Source organism: Salvelinus fontinalis, chromosome 19, assembly GCF_029448725.1.
Source record: "Salvelinus fontinalis isolate EN_2023a chromosome 19, ASM2944872v1, whole genome shotgun sequence".
Lineage (NCBI taxonomy): Eukaryota > Metazoa > Chordata > Actinopteri > Salmoniformes > Salmonidae > Salvelinus > Salvelinus fontinalis.
In genome coordinates, this window is record NC_074683.1 from 35,275,071 (window position 1) to 35,290,090 (window position 15,020).

The 15,020-nt window shown below is 46.4% G+C and overlaps 1 protein-coding gene across 4 annotated transcripts in view; it reads left to right on the forward strand.

The window, feature by feature from the left end:
• The window catches only part of LOC129816666 (zinc finger E-box-binding homeobox 2-like), a 78,300-nt gene extending 67,896 nt beyond the window's left edge, over positions 1 to 10,404 (forward strand). For 3 of the 4 annotated variants that reach the window (XM_055871422.1, XM_055871423.1, XM_055871425.1), the window contains 5 exons: positions 111 to 325; positions 3,344 to 3,452; positions 3,822 to 5,857; positions 6,327 to 6,504; positions 8,312 to 10,404. In XM_055871422.1, the coding sequence (XP_055727397.1) occupies positions 111 to 325; positions 3,344 to 3,452; positions 3,822 to 5,857; positions 6,327 to 6,504; positions 8,312 to 8,898 (3,125 nt within the window). In that variant the 3' untranslated portion in view covers positions 8,899 to 10,404. The remainder of the gene's footprint in view (positions 1 to 110; positions 326 to 3,343; positions 3,453 to 3,821; positions 5,858 to 6,326; positions 6,505 to 8,311) is intronic. The other variant, XM_055871424.1, reaches the window with a different exon arrangement.
• The last annotated feature ends 4,616 nt before the right edge of the window (positions 10,405 to 15,020 follow it).

The following is a 15,020-nucleotide window of genomic DNA, read 5'->3' on the forward strand; positions in this document are numbered from 1 at the left end:
GAGATAATCATGTTGCTTTTTGCACCTCCTCTGTTTACAACCTGGGCATGCTGCCCATCAGGGTCTACTGGCTGACCTTATGACAACTCCTCCTCCTTTCCCCTGTACAGAACAGTCACCTGGGACTCCAGATTCTTTCACCCAACTGTTGATCTGTCCTTACTGCGACCGGGGCTACAAGCGTCTGACATCGCTCAAGGAGCACATCAAGTACCGCCATGAGAAGCACGAGGAGAGCATACCCTGCCCACTGTGCAGCGAGACCTTCTCACACCGAACACTGCTGGAGAGACATATGGCCATGCACAAGCCAGGGATCGATCAGGTAAGACAGGCAGGCAGGCAGGCAGGCAGACATGCAGGCAGGCAGGCAGGCAGGCAGGCAGACAGACAGACAGACAGACAGACAGACAGACAGACAGACAGACAGACAGGGTGATGTTTTTCCGTTTTTCTTTTACTCTTTTCTTTCCTCATCTCATCTCCTTCACACTGTTGTATCGTTGTGTGGGTCGACCAACGATCTGGGTGAAACACACAGTATCATTTTAGGTCACTGCCCTTCACTCATTTGTTTTTCCTTTTAAGATTTGTGTTAATTATAATGGCTTTAATGGCTTCCTCATGGTGACTGGATGCTCTTTTCTTCTGCATGGAGAATCATATTCTCTTGAGTGAATTAGTATTCTCCTTTCCTCTTCCTGTCATCCTCTACTCCTCTCACATTAAACAAGTTACTTCAGACCCCCACACTGCTTCAGACCCCCACACTGCTTCAGACCTCCACACTGCTTCAGACCCCGCACTGCTTCAGACCCACACATTGCTTCAGACCCCCACACTGCTTCAGACCCCCACACTGCTTCAGACCCCCACACAGCTTGTTCACAGCTGCATTGTGTTGCGCTCCCCCAAACGTCTTCCTTTAGTGAGGCCTGCGTGGGATGTGCTAGCATATTGCCTTCCTCAGGCCATCTTACGTTTTACATCAGCTGTTGCTAGAAATGGACCAGATTTGATTAGAAATGAGCACTCATACATAGTAGCAGAGATTTGGACCATTTTCTATGGTTCAATACGCAGTGCTTTCACTGAGCATAGCGTTTATTAAGTACCAGTTTTATAGATAGTGCTGCTACTGTTTATTATCTGTCACTTTATTCCTAGTTATTTGTACATGTCTACCTCAATTACCTCGTACCCCTGTACGTCGACTTGGTACTGGTACCCCGTGTATATAGCCTAGTTATCGTTACTATAAGGGCACAAGGCGAGACCCAAATGCAGACACGAGGCAGATGGTAGAAATACGATATTTATTATAACAAAGGGAGTAGGCAAAGGCAGGTCGGGGACAGGCGAGAGTTCATAAACCAGGTCAGTCCAAACAGTACCAGACGATAGGCGGTCTCGAGGTCAGGCCAGGCAGGGGTCAGAAACCAGATCCGAGTCCAAAACAAAACAACAGGATAGGCAGGCTGGTAGTCAGAACAGACAGAGTGGTCAGGCAGGCGGGTTTGGAGTCAGGACAGGCAAGGGTCGAAACCAGGAGGACTAGAAACAAACAGAGACTGGAAAAGATAGGAGCAAGGAAAACCACTGGTTGTCTTGTCAAACAAGATGAACTGGCACAGAGACAGGAAACACAGGGATATATATACACCGGGGATAATAAGCGACACCTGGAGGGGGGTGGAGACAATCACAAGGACAGGTGAACCAGATCAGGGTGTGACAGTTACTGATTGTGTATTTAAATATTACTTTTTTTAAATACGTGTTTCAGTCTTCTATTTCTCTATTGTCTTTCTCTCTGCGTTGTTTGGCCTCGCCAGTAAGCTTTTCATTGTTAGTCTACACCTGTTGTTTACCAATTCGTGTGATGGATGAAATTGTATTTAATTTAGTATTTTGATTTTAACCAGGGAATCAGTACAAGTACAACCATTTACAACCAGCAATTTGTAAACATAAAGACAAAAAACCAAAAGTATAGGCCTTTTTTTCTGTCCTAAAAACGAACCTACAACTGTCTCTTATGACGGACCATGCAAATAAGCAGTGCAATCATTACAATTGTCCACTTATAGTGGTGATAATAGTCAGATTTCCTCAAATAAGCACCTTCCTTCCTCCAGGAGTCCCCCTCCACCCCCTCACCTGACCCCCTCCTTCCTCCCTCCTCCCGGTGTCCCCCTCCCGGAGTCCCCCTCCACCCCCTCACCTGACCCCCCCCTTCCTCCCGGAGTCCCCCTCCACCCCCTCACCTGACCCCACCCTCCTTCCTCTCGGAGTCCCCCGCCACCCCCTCACCTGATCCCCCTTCAGACTGGCTTAAATAAGAGCAGATGGTATTTTCCCCAGTGATCTGGAGTATCATAATCCTCAAATGACTTGAAGTGTTTGTTTAGTTCTGTACTTCCTCTACAGTTAAAAGAGTTAAAGAAAGGATCCTATGGAAGGTCATTATGACTAGGCTACCTTAGTGCACCGGACTGTGGAGGGATTTCCATTTGAGTGCTACTGAGTGCTATTGGTGCAAACATGTGAATTGTGCTACTCTGCTTATCCTCTGTGTGCCTAGAGCAATGGAATTTATTTTTAGCATGGGGTAATTGTTCACACATTTGGTTATAAAGGCAGGTTCTACCACATCAGTCATTGGCCCCATTTTTCAGATCGCTAGCATTTTCACAATGTAGTCCCCTTCAAGCCACATTCAGTAGTCTAACCCTAATCACATGCTCTAACCTGAAACGTCACCTGCTGCCATACATACACACATACACAATCACACAAACACAATAACACACACCGATATATAGATTCTTCAGCAAGCATTAGTGAAAAGGGATTTTTTTGAAATTTAAATTGTACCATGAAAACCTCCCACATCTTTCTCATAAAGGTCTTTGTGGGGGCTTTATCTCTCTACATGCTGTTTTTATTTGTTATCTGCACTCATTTGAATTTCAGGAAATGCACCTACACTAAACAGTTACCTTTGAACAGAACACAAAAACTCAACCCACAAACTATTCTCAAAATCGATTAATGAGTTCCTTGCATGCTTCATCATTTTTATTAAACCATTTCAGATATAAAACCCTAAAAAATACTTATGTAGTTAGATGTAGTTAACGTTTATGACGGAGGGTTATTGTGTTGCAAAGTAGCCTACCGTTGAAGCTAAGACAAGTTCATTACATTCCTTCTCAAGGCCAGCTACCTTGAAATCTCGCCCAGTGCCTGGTTCATTTGTGACTCCCACACTTGTGACTCCCACACACAACACGTTTAGGTGGCACTGATGTGAAAACTCTCTTTTCTATCTCCTCCACAGTCCCAGCTGCTGAGTGAAGGGGCCGGCAACCGCAAGTTCAAATGCACTGAGTGTGGAAAAGCCTTCAAATACAAGCATCACTTGAAGGAGCATCTTCGCATTCACAGCGGTAGGTACTAAGATGAGTCAAGCCGGCGTCAGCCCACCATTTTAAAATGTATTCATGTGACTGTGGCTAGATGACAGAGAGGGCTCATGCCATAAGAGTAAAATTGATAATGTTCCTTTTTGGCCTCTGTCAGTAAATTAGTCATTCTGTTTTATAATAGCTCACTGTTTCAGACCTGTTTCATAACTGGCTAATTCCGCCATATGGATGAGGCCATAGCTCAAGAAGACGAGAGTTGAATAGACGTGTAATAGAAATAGAAATTCAAATTTTCACACTGAAAGAAATCTTCAGCTATTTCACTACCAGCCAATTGCAAGCATTCAAAATGGAGTAACTTGAAATGTATGTACCTGTTTATCTTTACAGGTGAGAAACCATACGAGTGCTCCAACTGCAAGAAGCGCTTCTCCCACTCCGGCTCCTACAGTTCCCACATCAGCAGCAAGAAGTGTGTCGGTCTGTTCTCCGTCAATGGACGAGTAAGTAATGGAGGAGGCAACGCCAAGGCTGGCTCCTCCCCTAACTCCACCGCCTCCTCCCCGGGAAGCCCCGCCCTGGCTCTGCTCCGCCACAAGCTGGAGAACGGCCGCCCCATGGGGCTCCAAGATCAGCAGGGCCAACTGGACATCAAGGCAGAGCCAATGGACTTAAACGACTACCGGCTACTGATGGCCTCCCAATATGGCGTCGGAGGACCAGGGGGCTACATGAATGGAGCCTGCCGAGGAGGCAGCCCCCTGGGGGTCCACAGCTCATCCCAGAGCCCCCTGCAGCACCTGGGTGGAATGGGGTTGGACCTGCCCCTGCTGGGATACGGGTCCCTGGGGAACAACCTGAGTGAGGTGCAGAAGGTCCTCCAGATTGTGGACAACACGGTGTGTCGGCAGAAGATGGATGGGAACCCGGAGGAGATCTCCAAGCTCAGGGCCTATATGAAGGAGCTGGGGGCTCAGATGGAGGAACAGAAGATGGCCTTGTCCTCTCCGCGTGCCAGCTTCCAGGCGGTGGGCCACGGCAGCCTCACCAAGAGCATCATCGACTACACCCTGGAGAAGGTGAATGAGGCCAAGAGCCTGATCGATGACTCCAAGAGGCAGATGAACATGGACATAAAGAAGGAGAGGCTCAACCACTCGACGGATCATGAGGACAAGTCGCACCACGAGAGCCACCTGGTTCCATTCCTGCCGTTCTCCTGCCAGTTCTGCAAGGAGACCTTCCCAGGGCCCATCCCACTGCACCAGCATGAGCGCTACCTGTGTAAGAAGAACGAGGAGATCAACCACCTTCAGCCCAGCGAGGACGTGTCTCTCAGCCACAGGGGAGTGTTCCCCTCAGACCAGCAGGCCGCCCTGCTGTCCTCTCTTTCAGAGAGGGGTGCCACCAGCCCCGTCAACCCCTTCAAGGACCACATGTCAGTGCTCAAGGCCTACTTCGCCATGAACACAGAACCCAACTCAGAGGAGTTGCTGAAGATCTCCATCGCAGTCGGCCTTCCGCAGGAGTTCGTCACTGAGTGGTTCTCCCAGTGGAAGAATCAGCAGCAACAACAACAACACAACAAGGGCAATGCCAACCCCAGGAAGCAGTCACCGCCGCCAGAGCGGAGCAGTGCAGAGGAGCGCAGGCACCACAGGCTAACCAGGTCACCAATGTCCACGGCGCAACACGTGGACCGTATCATGGCACTCGCTGAATTACACGGTGGCAACACCAACGGTGACCGTGACGCTCTCCACAGACACTCAGAGGCCAACCAGTTTACAGCAAACAGGCAGACGGGTGACAAACCACTAGACCCCTTGAACCAGCTTAGAAGCAGAACTCCATCCCCTCTAAATCTCTCCTCCACTTCTTCTAAAAACTCCCAGAGCAGCTCGTACACTCCAAACAGCCTGGCCTCTGAAGGGGATGGCCATGGGGGGGACGCACCATTGGACCTTTCTCTGCCAAAACACATGATGAGCAAGAGCATCTCACTGGGAGAAAAGAGGTCCAAACCAAACGGCTACATCTCAGACTGCAACGGTGACCACCACCATTCCAGCCGCGAGCAGGGTACTGAGCCCATGGACTTGGCCCACATCAAGAAGGAGTTCCTGGGCTCAGAGAGAGACAACAGAGGCAACCGCGGACACCAGATGGAGAAGAGTGCCAGCCCCATCTTTGGTATCAACCCCTTTGGTGGTGGTCACATGTACACATCTCTGCCCCCACATGGAGCATTCCCCCCGCCTAGCTTCATGCAGGCCCAGGCCAGCATCCCAGGCCTGAGGCCATACCCAGGGCTGGATCCAATGAGCTTCCTGCCCCACATGGCCTACACTTATGCAACTGGGGCGGCTACATTCGCTGAAATGCAACAGAGGTCGAGGAAGTACCAACGGAAACCAGGTTTCCAGGTAAGCAAGCCCTTTTGTGGTTTTAGGTCCATTCACTAAAGTTAATTTTAGTGAAACATTTTGCCCTTTTAAATTAGTATCTAATGGATAAAGTTACACTCAACACAAAACAAATTAAATGTTTTAGATTAGTAAAAAAATTATGTTAGTTGTATTAGTTGTGTTTTTAGTTGTGTTTTTGTCAAACAATTTCCTGTAATTAGATGAGTTTGTACTGTGGCTGCCTGTTTTGTATATAGGTCCACTCCACACATCAAATCCACAACACAGACTTAAAAAGCCCATATGTTCCCCTTTTTATTGTCTCCTCTCCTGGGCAGTAAGAAGGGTCTTACACAGGTCGTACGGATCGACGACTAAGTCCTGTCCAGACTTGGGATCAAACTCAGAGCAGAAGGTGTTTTTGTTTTAGGTGACAGGTGTGGATTACTTGCATATAATTGAACAATATGCCTCTCTCATCTCATAGGGGGAGCTACTGGACGGCACTGTGGACTATCTGTCAGGCCTGGAGGACCTGACAGACGAATCGCTCCTCTCCCGGAAGAAGATTAAGAAGACAGAAAGTGGTATGTACGCGTGTGACTTGTGCGACAAAACATTCCAGAAGACCAGTTCCCTCCTAAGACACAAATATGAACACACAGGTATATAACATTTGGACAGTTGTTTTCTACCCCACCCTCCCTCTTCACCTTTGTGCCAGTCCCCCTCCATGTTTTATGTCATTGAAAGCTGTTATTTTTTGTTATTTCATCCTCTCTCTTTTTTTCCCCCCTTCTTGATCATATCATTTTTTCCCCACCAATCTTAATTGTTATTTTCCTCTCGTCTTTCATAATTTACATTCTAATGTGTTCAGATCCATGACCTTTAACATGTTCCTTTCTTATTGACAAGGGGTTTGGGAATAGTGGGCTGTTTGGATATGAAAACGGTTACATAAACATTCAGTAAAAGTAGAAGTGAGCATCATTGCATCCATCACAGACACCATGGTAGTAGTCATTCTGACTCCAGGCATTCTAAATGACATCATCACATGGTCTCCAGAAGTAACAGGACCAGTGGCCATTTTGGAAACAAACGTTCTGCTTCAAGAGGGACTGTCTTTTTAAAGTTCACGCTAGTATGTTAAGACACAGGGACATACAGTATATATACTGTGCCTTCAGTGACAGGGACGAGAATTACTGCGTTGACCCTGGTGGTATTTAACAGAATGACAGGTCGTATAGGAGGCTTGCCTGTGTGGCATGTTTGGTTATTTTTTAAATGATCTTCAAAGATGTGACCTCTCCTCCTGGGGACTCCTCTCTTTCAGCATCCTGTAATGGAATGCCCCATGAGGAATTCTCTGTCTCCTCTATTTTTGTCCCACTGTAGGGGAGGTGGGGAGGGCGAGATGGGGGGGGGGGCACTTAAAGTATGCCAACTATGAATGATGTCGCAGGCATTCCAAGGCTATCTGAGGATAGGAATCGCCTGTGTGTGTGTCTGTGTGTGTATGTGCATTCTGTTGCGTGGCTGCTCGCCTGTGTGTACTTTATGTGTATTGGCTTTCGTAGGATGGGAGGTGTTTGTGCATGTGAGCGTGGGATGTGCGCTTTGGAAGGGTGCTATTATATGGGCCGATTGAACTTGCATTTCAGAGGCCCATTTTGTCTAATACAAGTCAGATGGAAGGGAATATATTTCCGGTAGCGCAGCAGGGTTGTAGTAAACCTTTAGTGCGAGGAGCTGCATGTTGCGGCGGTGGGGAAGAGGGGCAAAGGGGGCTAGTGGTGTGAAGGTCCTCCTCCTATAAATATAACTGTCACACCATCCCGTGAAGGATGCCTAATCCTACTCGTTTTAATCTAGACCTATGATGTCATGAGAACACACTGTCACTGGTGCCAGGCTGCGCTTCAGTTTCACCTTGCTTGGTGTTCGAAACATCTGAGTTCACTGGCTTAGCTCGCTGCTCGCCGGCCCCGCCCATCATAGAGTGTTGAGGGGGTTTATTTCCACCTGACTCCCCCCAGTGTTTTCTAGCAGCAACTGAAATTAACTCTAAAGTTAGATTGTCAACCATAAATTGAGGTTAACTTTTAACGCTTTGTTTTGTTATCTAAAATGTATTTGAGAAATGTACTTGTATTTATTTGTACAATCACAACATTACTCATTCCTATCATTATTGTGTCCTATAATTATTTACACCATGATGGAGGGAATGAAGAAATCCGTATTGATGATATACATGCTTTTACACTCAGTATGCACATAACATGATCAATACATTCTGTGTCAAGTCAGACTAAATTCACTGTAATTTTACATGTGTACTACGTGTCTGTTCTCCTGAAGAACTGTTTCTTTTCCCTTTGTGTTTTTCTGTGTTTCTAGAGAAGGGGACCATAGTAACACTGTAGTAACACCTCCTCTCCCCTGTCTCCTGTGTCTCCGCAGGAAAGCGACCACACCAGTGCACAATCTGTAAGAAGGCCTTCAAACATAAGCACCACCTCATCGAGCACTCGCGTCTGCACTCTGGCGAAAAGCCATACCAATGTGACAAGTGTGGCAAACGCTTCTCTCACTCAGGCTCCTACTCCCAGCACATGAACCACCGCTACTCCTACTGCAAGAGGGAGGCCGAAGAGAGGGAGGCAGCTGAGAGGGAGGCGGAGGAGAGGGAGGCCTGGGACAAGGGCCAGGGCCCCATGGAACCCACAGAGATACTGATGAGGAGGGCCTACCTACAGGGTCTGGGGCCGCTGGGCTACTCAGACCCCGAGGACCAGCTGGAGGACGGGGGCGACACCATCCTGAGGGATGGCACGGAAGGAGGGATGAGGGGAGGACGAGGACAGAGGGAAGTGGACGAGACGTATGAGGAGGTGACAGACAGACGAGAGGCGGGAAGTTTCAGGGAAGGAGAGGACGAGGGTGACGGAAGGATGGACACAGCGAGGGATGATGAGGGGAAAGATGCGGCGCATTCGATGGATGACAGTTCAACAGAAGGGAAAAGAGACACCAAGTCAGACCATTAGGAAGCAGATTAAATCAATTCTGCAGTCAGGCAAAAAAAAATCTTGCAGAAAATATTTGTCATGATGGTTTGTTTCATTTCCTTTTTCCATTCTTCCAGCAAACATGACACTTGCTATGTTTTCAGAAGGGCACTGCAGTGGCTAAGTCAAGCAACTTGTAGCTTCTCAGAAGCTCATAATGATGAACTCATGGAATGTGGTGACTGACTGCCAACATCAGAGTTGAGACGACAAGCTGGGTGGGATTATTTAAGAATCAACATTATGATGTAAAATGATTATCATTATAATAAACAAATTAAATGAAGCTGTCTTTAATGTACAGTGTTAAATAAGGCCTAAAAGCTGTGTGGTGCTATAATGTTGTTAACCCTTGTGTTTTATTGTGTTCATACCCCAAACCAGGAAATTGCACTCTGCCCCTTTAATCACTACAAAAACAATAAAAAACTATTTAAAAAACCCTATGTATATTTATACCGTGCTTGAAGACTTGGTAGCAGTCCGTCAGTGTTGTACTTTGTCTACTACTTACTGTGATGTCCTTGGTTCTACCCTCCCTTTTGCTCGGCAAACTAACCACACCATTTTTTGTCTTTATGTGAAGGAAACTTTAAACCTGTGTGATTTGGATGTTGTGAGTCTTAAAATGGACTAGAATGAAGTGACAGAATGAAATAGAGAATTGTGAAATACGAAGGGCTCCATATGACAGACAAGAGACTTAGTATGTTTTATTTTCTCAAGAGAAAGCCTTATATGCAAACCTTTTCACCTGTGCGTTTCTGCAAGTGCCATCCCTGTACAGTGTAAAAATCAGAGTTTACTTGTATTATCTTTGCTCTGGCTTCAGCATTAAATCAATATTTCACCTAGTTTTTCAAAGTACCTATGTCAGTATTAGCATCGATAGAGACAGCAGTTCATTAGTTTACATGTTTGTGCAATTTTCTGTATTTTTCATTACCTTTTTTCAGTATTACTTTTGTTTTTGTAGATTTTTTTCCCAAGCATAAATTACATTTCAATCACATTTTAAGATTGCCATTTTATTTATGTGACTCATTTTATATTTCCTAATTGTATTTATTTCATACTGTAGTGTACAGTATTATAGTTCCTCAACAAATATATTTTAGTAAAGGATTCTGTCATTGACTATTGGAGAAAATCATGAATAGAAAGCACTCTATGGTATTTGGAAAAACAGTCATTGTTAAAATTGTCAATTTAGTTCTTATCATTTTATTTCCTTTAAACTACTGGAAATTCGAAATTTGGGGAACTTTTGATACAATATTGTGAAAACACTGTATTTTTTGACAATAAAAATCCACTTTAGTCATCCAGGTAAAGAGATTAAGATAAAGGGGGTGTTGATGATGGAAAATTCCTAAAATGTCTTAAGTAGGCTATTATTGAATTTGTTATTTCTCTTGGAAATGACCATGCTCGAATAAATGTCGCCAAAATTAATTTGAATAAAGCTGTGTTATTCTTCTTGTACTTGAATGACTTCTATTTATTATCAATCTAACAGTGATCATGTATACTTGCAAACATTTAGGAGTAGGCCTATAGCAGTCTCATCTCTATAGAAATTTTATTAAAGGTAAACTCAGCGATATGACATAGATGCAGAACAGCACACTGGGTTTTTTCCACTCAACCTAGAGCGTTGAAGTGCAAGGCTCAACTTCTCCCCTGTTTTGGTGCCCTGGCTTCCATGCTGAACAGTCTTTAGACTGAAGCGAATCTGTGCACAGATACTGTGTGTGACTGTGTTGCATCACGCTCATCTCAATATATTGCTACCTGTGTTACTATTGGCAGTCCTCAATCCATGTTCATAGGTTGAAGTGAAAAGTTATCCATTGCGACACATACAGTAAGCTTATATCTCATATGTGGCCTCACATGGATCTTAGAAACCACACAGAATACATACTAGCTGTTTTACAATGGATGCCAAGACGCAGCTCATCTTTCAGAATACCCTATTTCTCCGTAGGGAAACGTTTACCACGATTAAGGCAATAATGCCTCTCAGCTTTGAGGATGGATTAACCTACTGTTTGTTTTCCAATGTCCGAACTAGAAAGCACATACAAGGGATGTGAAAATGTCACAGTTCAGTGTGTAGACTGCAGACTTTCTAACGTAGCATGTCCCAGTTCAGTGTGTGGACTGCAGACTTTCTAACGTAGCATGTCCCAGTTCAGTGTGTGGACTGCAGACTTTCTAACGTAGCATGTCCCAGTTCAGTGTGTGGACTGCAGACTTTCTAACGTAGCATGTCCCAGTTCAGTGTGTGGACTGCAGACTTTCTAACGTAGCATGTCCCAGTTCAGTGTGTGGACTGCAGACTTTCTAACGTAGCATGTCCCAGTTCAGTGTGTGGACTGCAGACTTTCTAACGTAGCATGTCCCAGTTCAGTGTGTGGACTGCAGACTTTCTAACGTAGCATGTCCCAGTTCAGTGTGTGGACTGCAGACTTTCTAACGTAGCATGTCCCAGTTCAGTGTGTGGACTGCAGACTTTCTAACGTAGCATGTCCCAGTTCAGTGTGTGGACTGCAGACTTTCTAACGTAGCATGTCCCAGTTCAGTGTGTGGACTGCAGACTTTCTAACGTAGCATGTCCCAGTTCAGTGTGTGGACTGCAGACTTTCTAACGTAGCATGTCCCAGTTCAGTGTGTGGACTGCAGACTTTCTAACGTAGCATGTCCCAGTTCAGTGTGTGGACTGCAGACTTTCTAACGTAGCATGTCCCAGTTCAGTGTGTGGACTGCAGACTTTCTAACGTAGCATGTCCCAGTTCAGTGTGTGGACTGCAGACTTTCTAACGTAGCATGTCCCAGTTCAGTGTGTGGACTGCAGACTTTCTAACGTAGCATGTCCCAGTTCAGTGTGTGGACTGCAGACTTTCTAACGTAGCATGTCCCAGTTCAGTGTGTGGACTGCAGACTTTCTAACGTAGCATGTCCCAGTTCAGTGTGTGGACTGCAGACTTTCTAACGTAGCATGTCCCAGTTCAGTGTGTGGACTGCAGACTTTCTAACGTAGCATGTCCCAGTTCAGTGTGTGGACTGCAGACTTTCTAACGTAGCATGTCCCAGTTCAGTGTGTGGACTGCAGACTTTCTAACGTAGCATGTCCCAGTTCAGTGTGTGGACTGCAGACTTTCTAACGTAGCATGTCCCAGTTCAGTGTGTGGACTGCAGACTTTCTAACGTAGCATGTCCCAGTTCAGTGTGTGGACTGCAGACTTTCTAACGTAGCATGTCCCAGTTCAGTGTGTGGACTGCAGACTTTCTAACGTAGCATGTCCCAGTTCAGTGTGTGGACTGCAGACTTTCTAACGTAGCATGTCCCAGTTCAGTGTGTGGACTGCAGACTTTCTAACGTAGCATGTCCCAGTTCAGTGTGTGGACTGCAGACTTTCTAACGTAGCATGTCCCAGTTCAGTGTGTGGACTGCAGACTTTCTAACGTAGCATGTCCCAGTTCAGTGTGTGGACTGCAGACTTTCTAACGTAGCATGTCCCAGTTCAGTGTGTGGACTGCAGACTTTCTAACGTAGCATGTCCCAGTTCAGTGTGTGGACTGCAGACTTTCTAACGTAGCATGTCCCAGTTCAGTGTGTGGACTGCAGACTTTCTAACGTAGCATGTCCCAGTTCAGTGTGTGGACTGCAGACTTTCTAACGTAGCATGTCCCAGTTCAGTGTGTGGACTGCAGACTTTCTAACGTAGCATGTCCCAGTTCAGTGTGTGGACTGCAGACTTTCTAACGTAGCATGTCCCAGTTCAGTGTGTGGACTGCAGACTTTCTAACGTAGCATGTCCCAGTTCAGTGTGTGGACTGCAGACTTTCTAACGTAGCATGTCCCAGTTCAGTGTGTGGACTGCAGACTTTCTAACGTAGCATGTCCCAGTTCAGTGTGTGGACTGCAGACTTTCTAACGTAGCATGTCCCAGTTCAGTGTGTGGACTGCAGACTTTCTAACGTAGCATGTCCCAGTTCAGTGTGTGGACTGCAGACTTTCTAACGTAGCATGTCCCAGTTCAGTGTGTGGACTGCAGACTTTCTAACGTAGCATGTCCCAGTTCAGTGTGTGGACTGCAGACTTTCTAACGTAGCATGTCCCAGTTCAGTGTGTGGACTGCAGACTTTCTAACGTAGCATGTCCCAGTTCAGTGTGTGGACTGCAGACTTTCTAACGTAGCATGTCCCAGTTCAGTGTGTGGACTGCAGACTTTCTAACGTAGCATGTCCCAGTTCAGTGTGTGGACTGCAGACTTTCTAACGTAGCATGTCCCAGTTCAGTGTGTGGACTGCAGACTTTCTAACGTAGCATGTCCCAGTTCAGTGTGTGGACTGCAGACTTTCTAACGTAGCATGTCCCAGTTCAGTGTGTGGACTGCAGACTTTCTAACGTAGCATGTCCCAGTTCAGTGTGTGGACTGCAGACTTTCTAACGTAGCATGTCCCAGTTCAGTGTGTGGACTGCAGACTTTCTAACGTAGCATGTCCCAGTTCAGTGTGTGGACTGCAGACTTTCTAACGTAGCATGTCCCAGTTCAGTGTGTGGACTGCAGACTTTCTAACGTAGCATGTCCCAGTTCAGTGTGTGGACTGCAGACTTTCTAACGTAGCATGTCCCAGTTCAGTGTGTGGACTGCAGACTTTCTAACGTAGCATGTCCCAGTTCAGTGTGTGGACTGCAGACTTTCTAACGTAGCATGTCCCAGTTCAGTGTGTGGACTGCAGACTTTCTAACGTAGCATGTCCCAGTTCAGTGTGTGGACTGCAGACTTTCTAACGTAGCATGTCCCAGTTCAGTGTGTGGACTGCAGACTTTCTAACGTAGCATGTCCCAGTTCAGTGTGTGGACTGCAGACTTTCTAACGTAGCATGTCCCAGTTCAGTGTGTGGACTGCAGACTTTCTAACGTAGCATGTCCCAGTTCAGTGTGTGGACTGCAGACTTTCTAACGTAGCATGTCCCAGTTCAGTGTGTGGACTGCAGACTTTCTAACGTAGCATGTCCCAGTTCAGTGTGTGGACTGCAGACTTTCTAACGTAGCATGTCCCAGTTCAGTGTGTGGACTGCAGACTTTCTAACGTAGCATGTCCCAGTTCAGTGTGTGGACTGCAGACTTTCTAACGTAGCATGTCCCAGTTCAGTGTGTGGACTGCAGACTTTCTAACGTAGCATGTCCCAGTTCAGTGTGTGGACTGCAGACTTTCTAACGTAGCATGTCCCAGTTCAGTGTGTGGACTGCAGACTTTCTAACGTAGCATGTCCCAGTTCAGTGTGTGGACTGCAGACTTTCTAACGTAGCATGTCCCAGTTCAGTGTGTGGACTGCAGACTTTCTAACGTAGCATGTCCCAGTTCAGTGTGTGGACTGCAGACTTTCTAACGTAGCATGTCCCAGTTCAGTGTGTGGACTGCAGACTTTCTAACGTAGCATGTCCCAGTTCAGTGTGTGGACTGCAGACTTTCTAACGTAGCATGTCCCAGTTCAGTGTGTGGACTGCAGACTTTCTAACGTAGCATGTCCCAGTTCAGTGTGTGGACTGCAGACTTTCTAACGTAGCATGTCCCAGTTCAGTGTGTGGACTGCAGACTTTCTAACGTAGCATGTCCCAGTTCAGTGTGTGGACTGCAGACTTTCTAACGTAGCATGTCCCAGTTCAGTGTGTGGACTGCAGACTTTCTAACGTAGCATGTCCCAGTTCAGTGTGTGGACTGCAGACTTTCTAACGTAGCATGTCCCAGTTCAGTGTGTGGACTGCAGACTTTCTAACGTAGCATGTCCCAGTTCAGTGTGTGGACTGCAGACTTTCTAACGTAGCATGTCCCAGTTCAGTGTGTGGACTGCAGACTTTCTAACGTAGCATGTCCCAGTTCAGTGTGTGGACTGCAGACTTTCTAACGTAGCATGTCCCAGTTCAGTGTGTGGACTGCAGACTTTCTAACGTAGCATGTCCCAGTTCAGTGTGTGGACTGCAGACTTTCTAACGTAGCATGTCCCAGTTCAGTGTGTGGACTGCAGACTTTCTAACGTAGCATGTCCCAGTTCAGTGTGTGGACTGCAGACTTTCTAACGTAGCA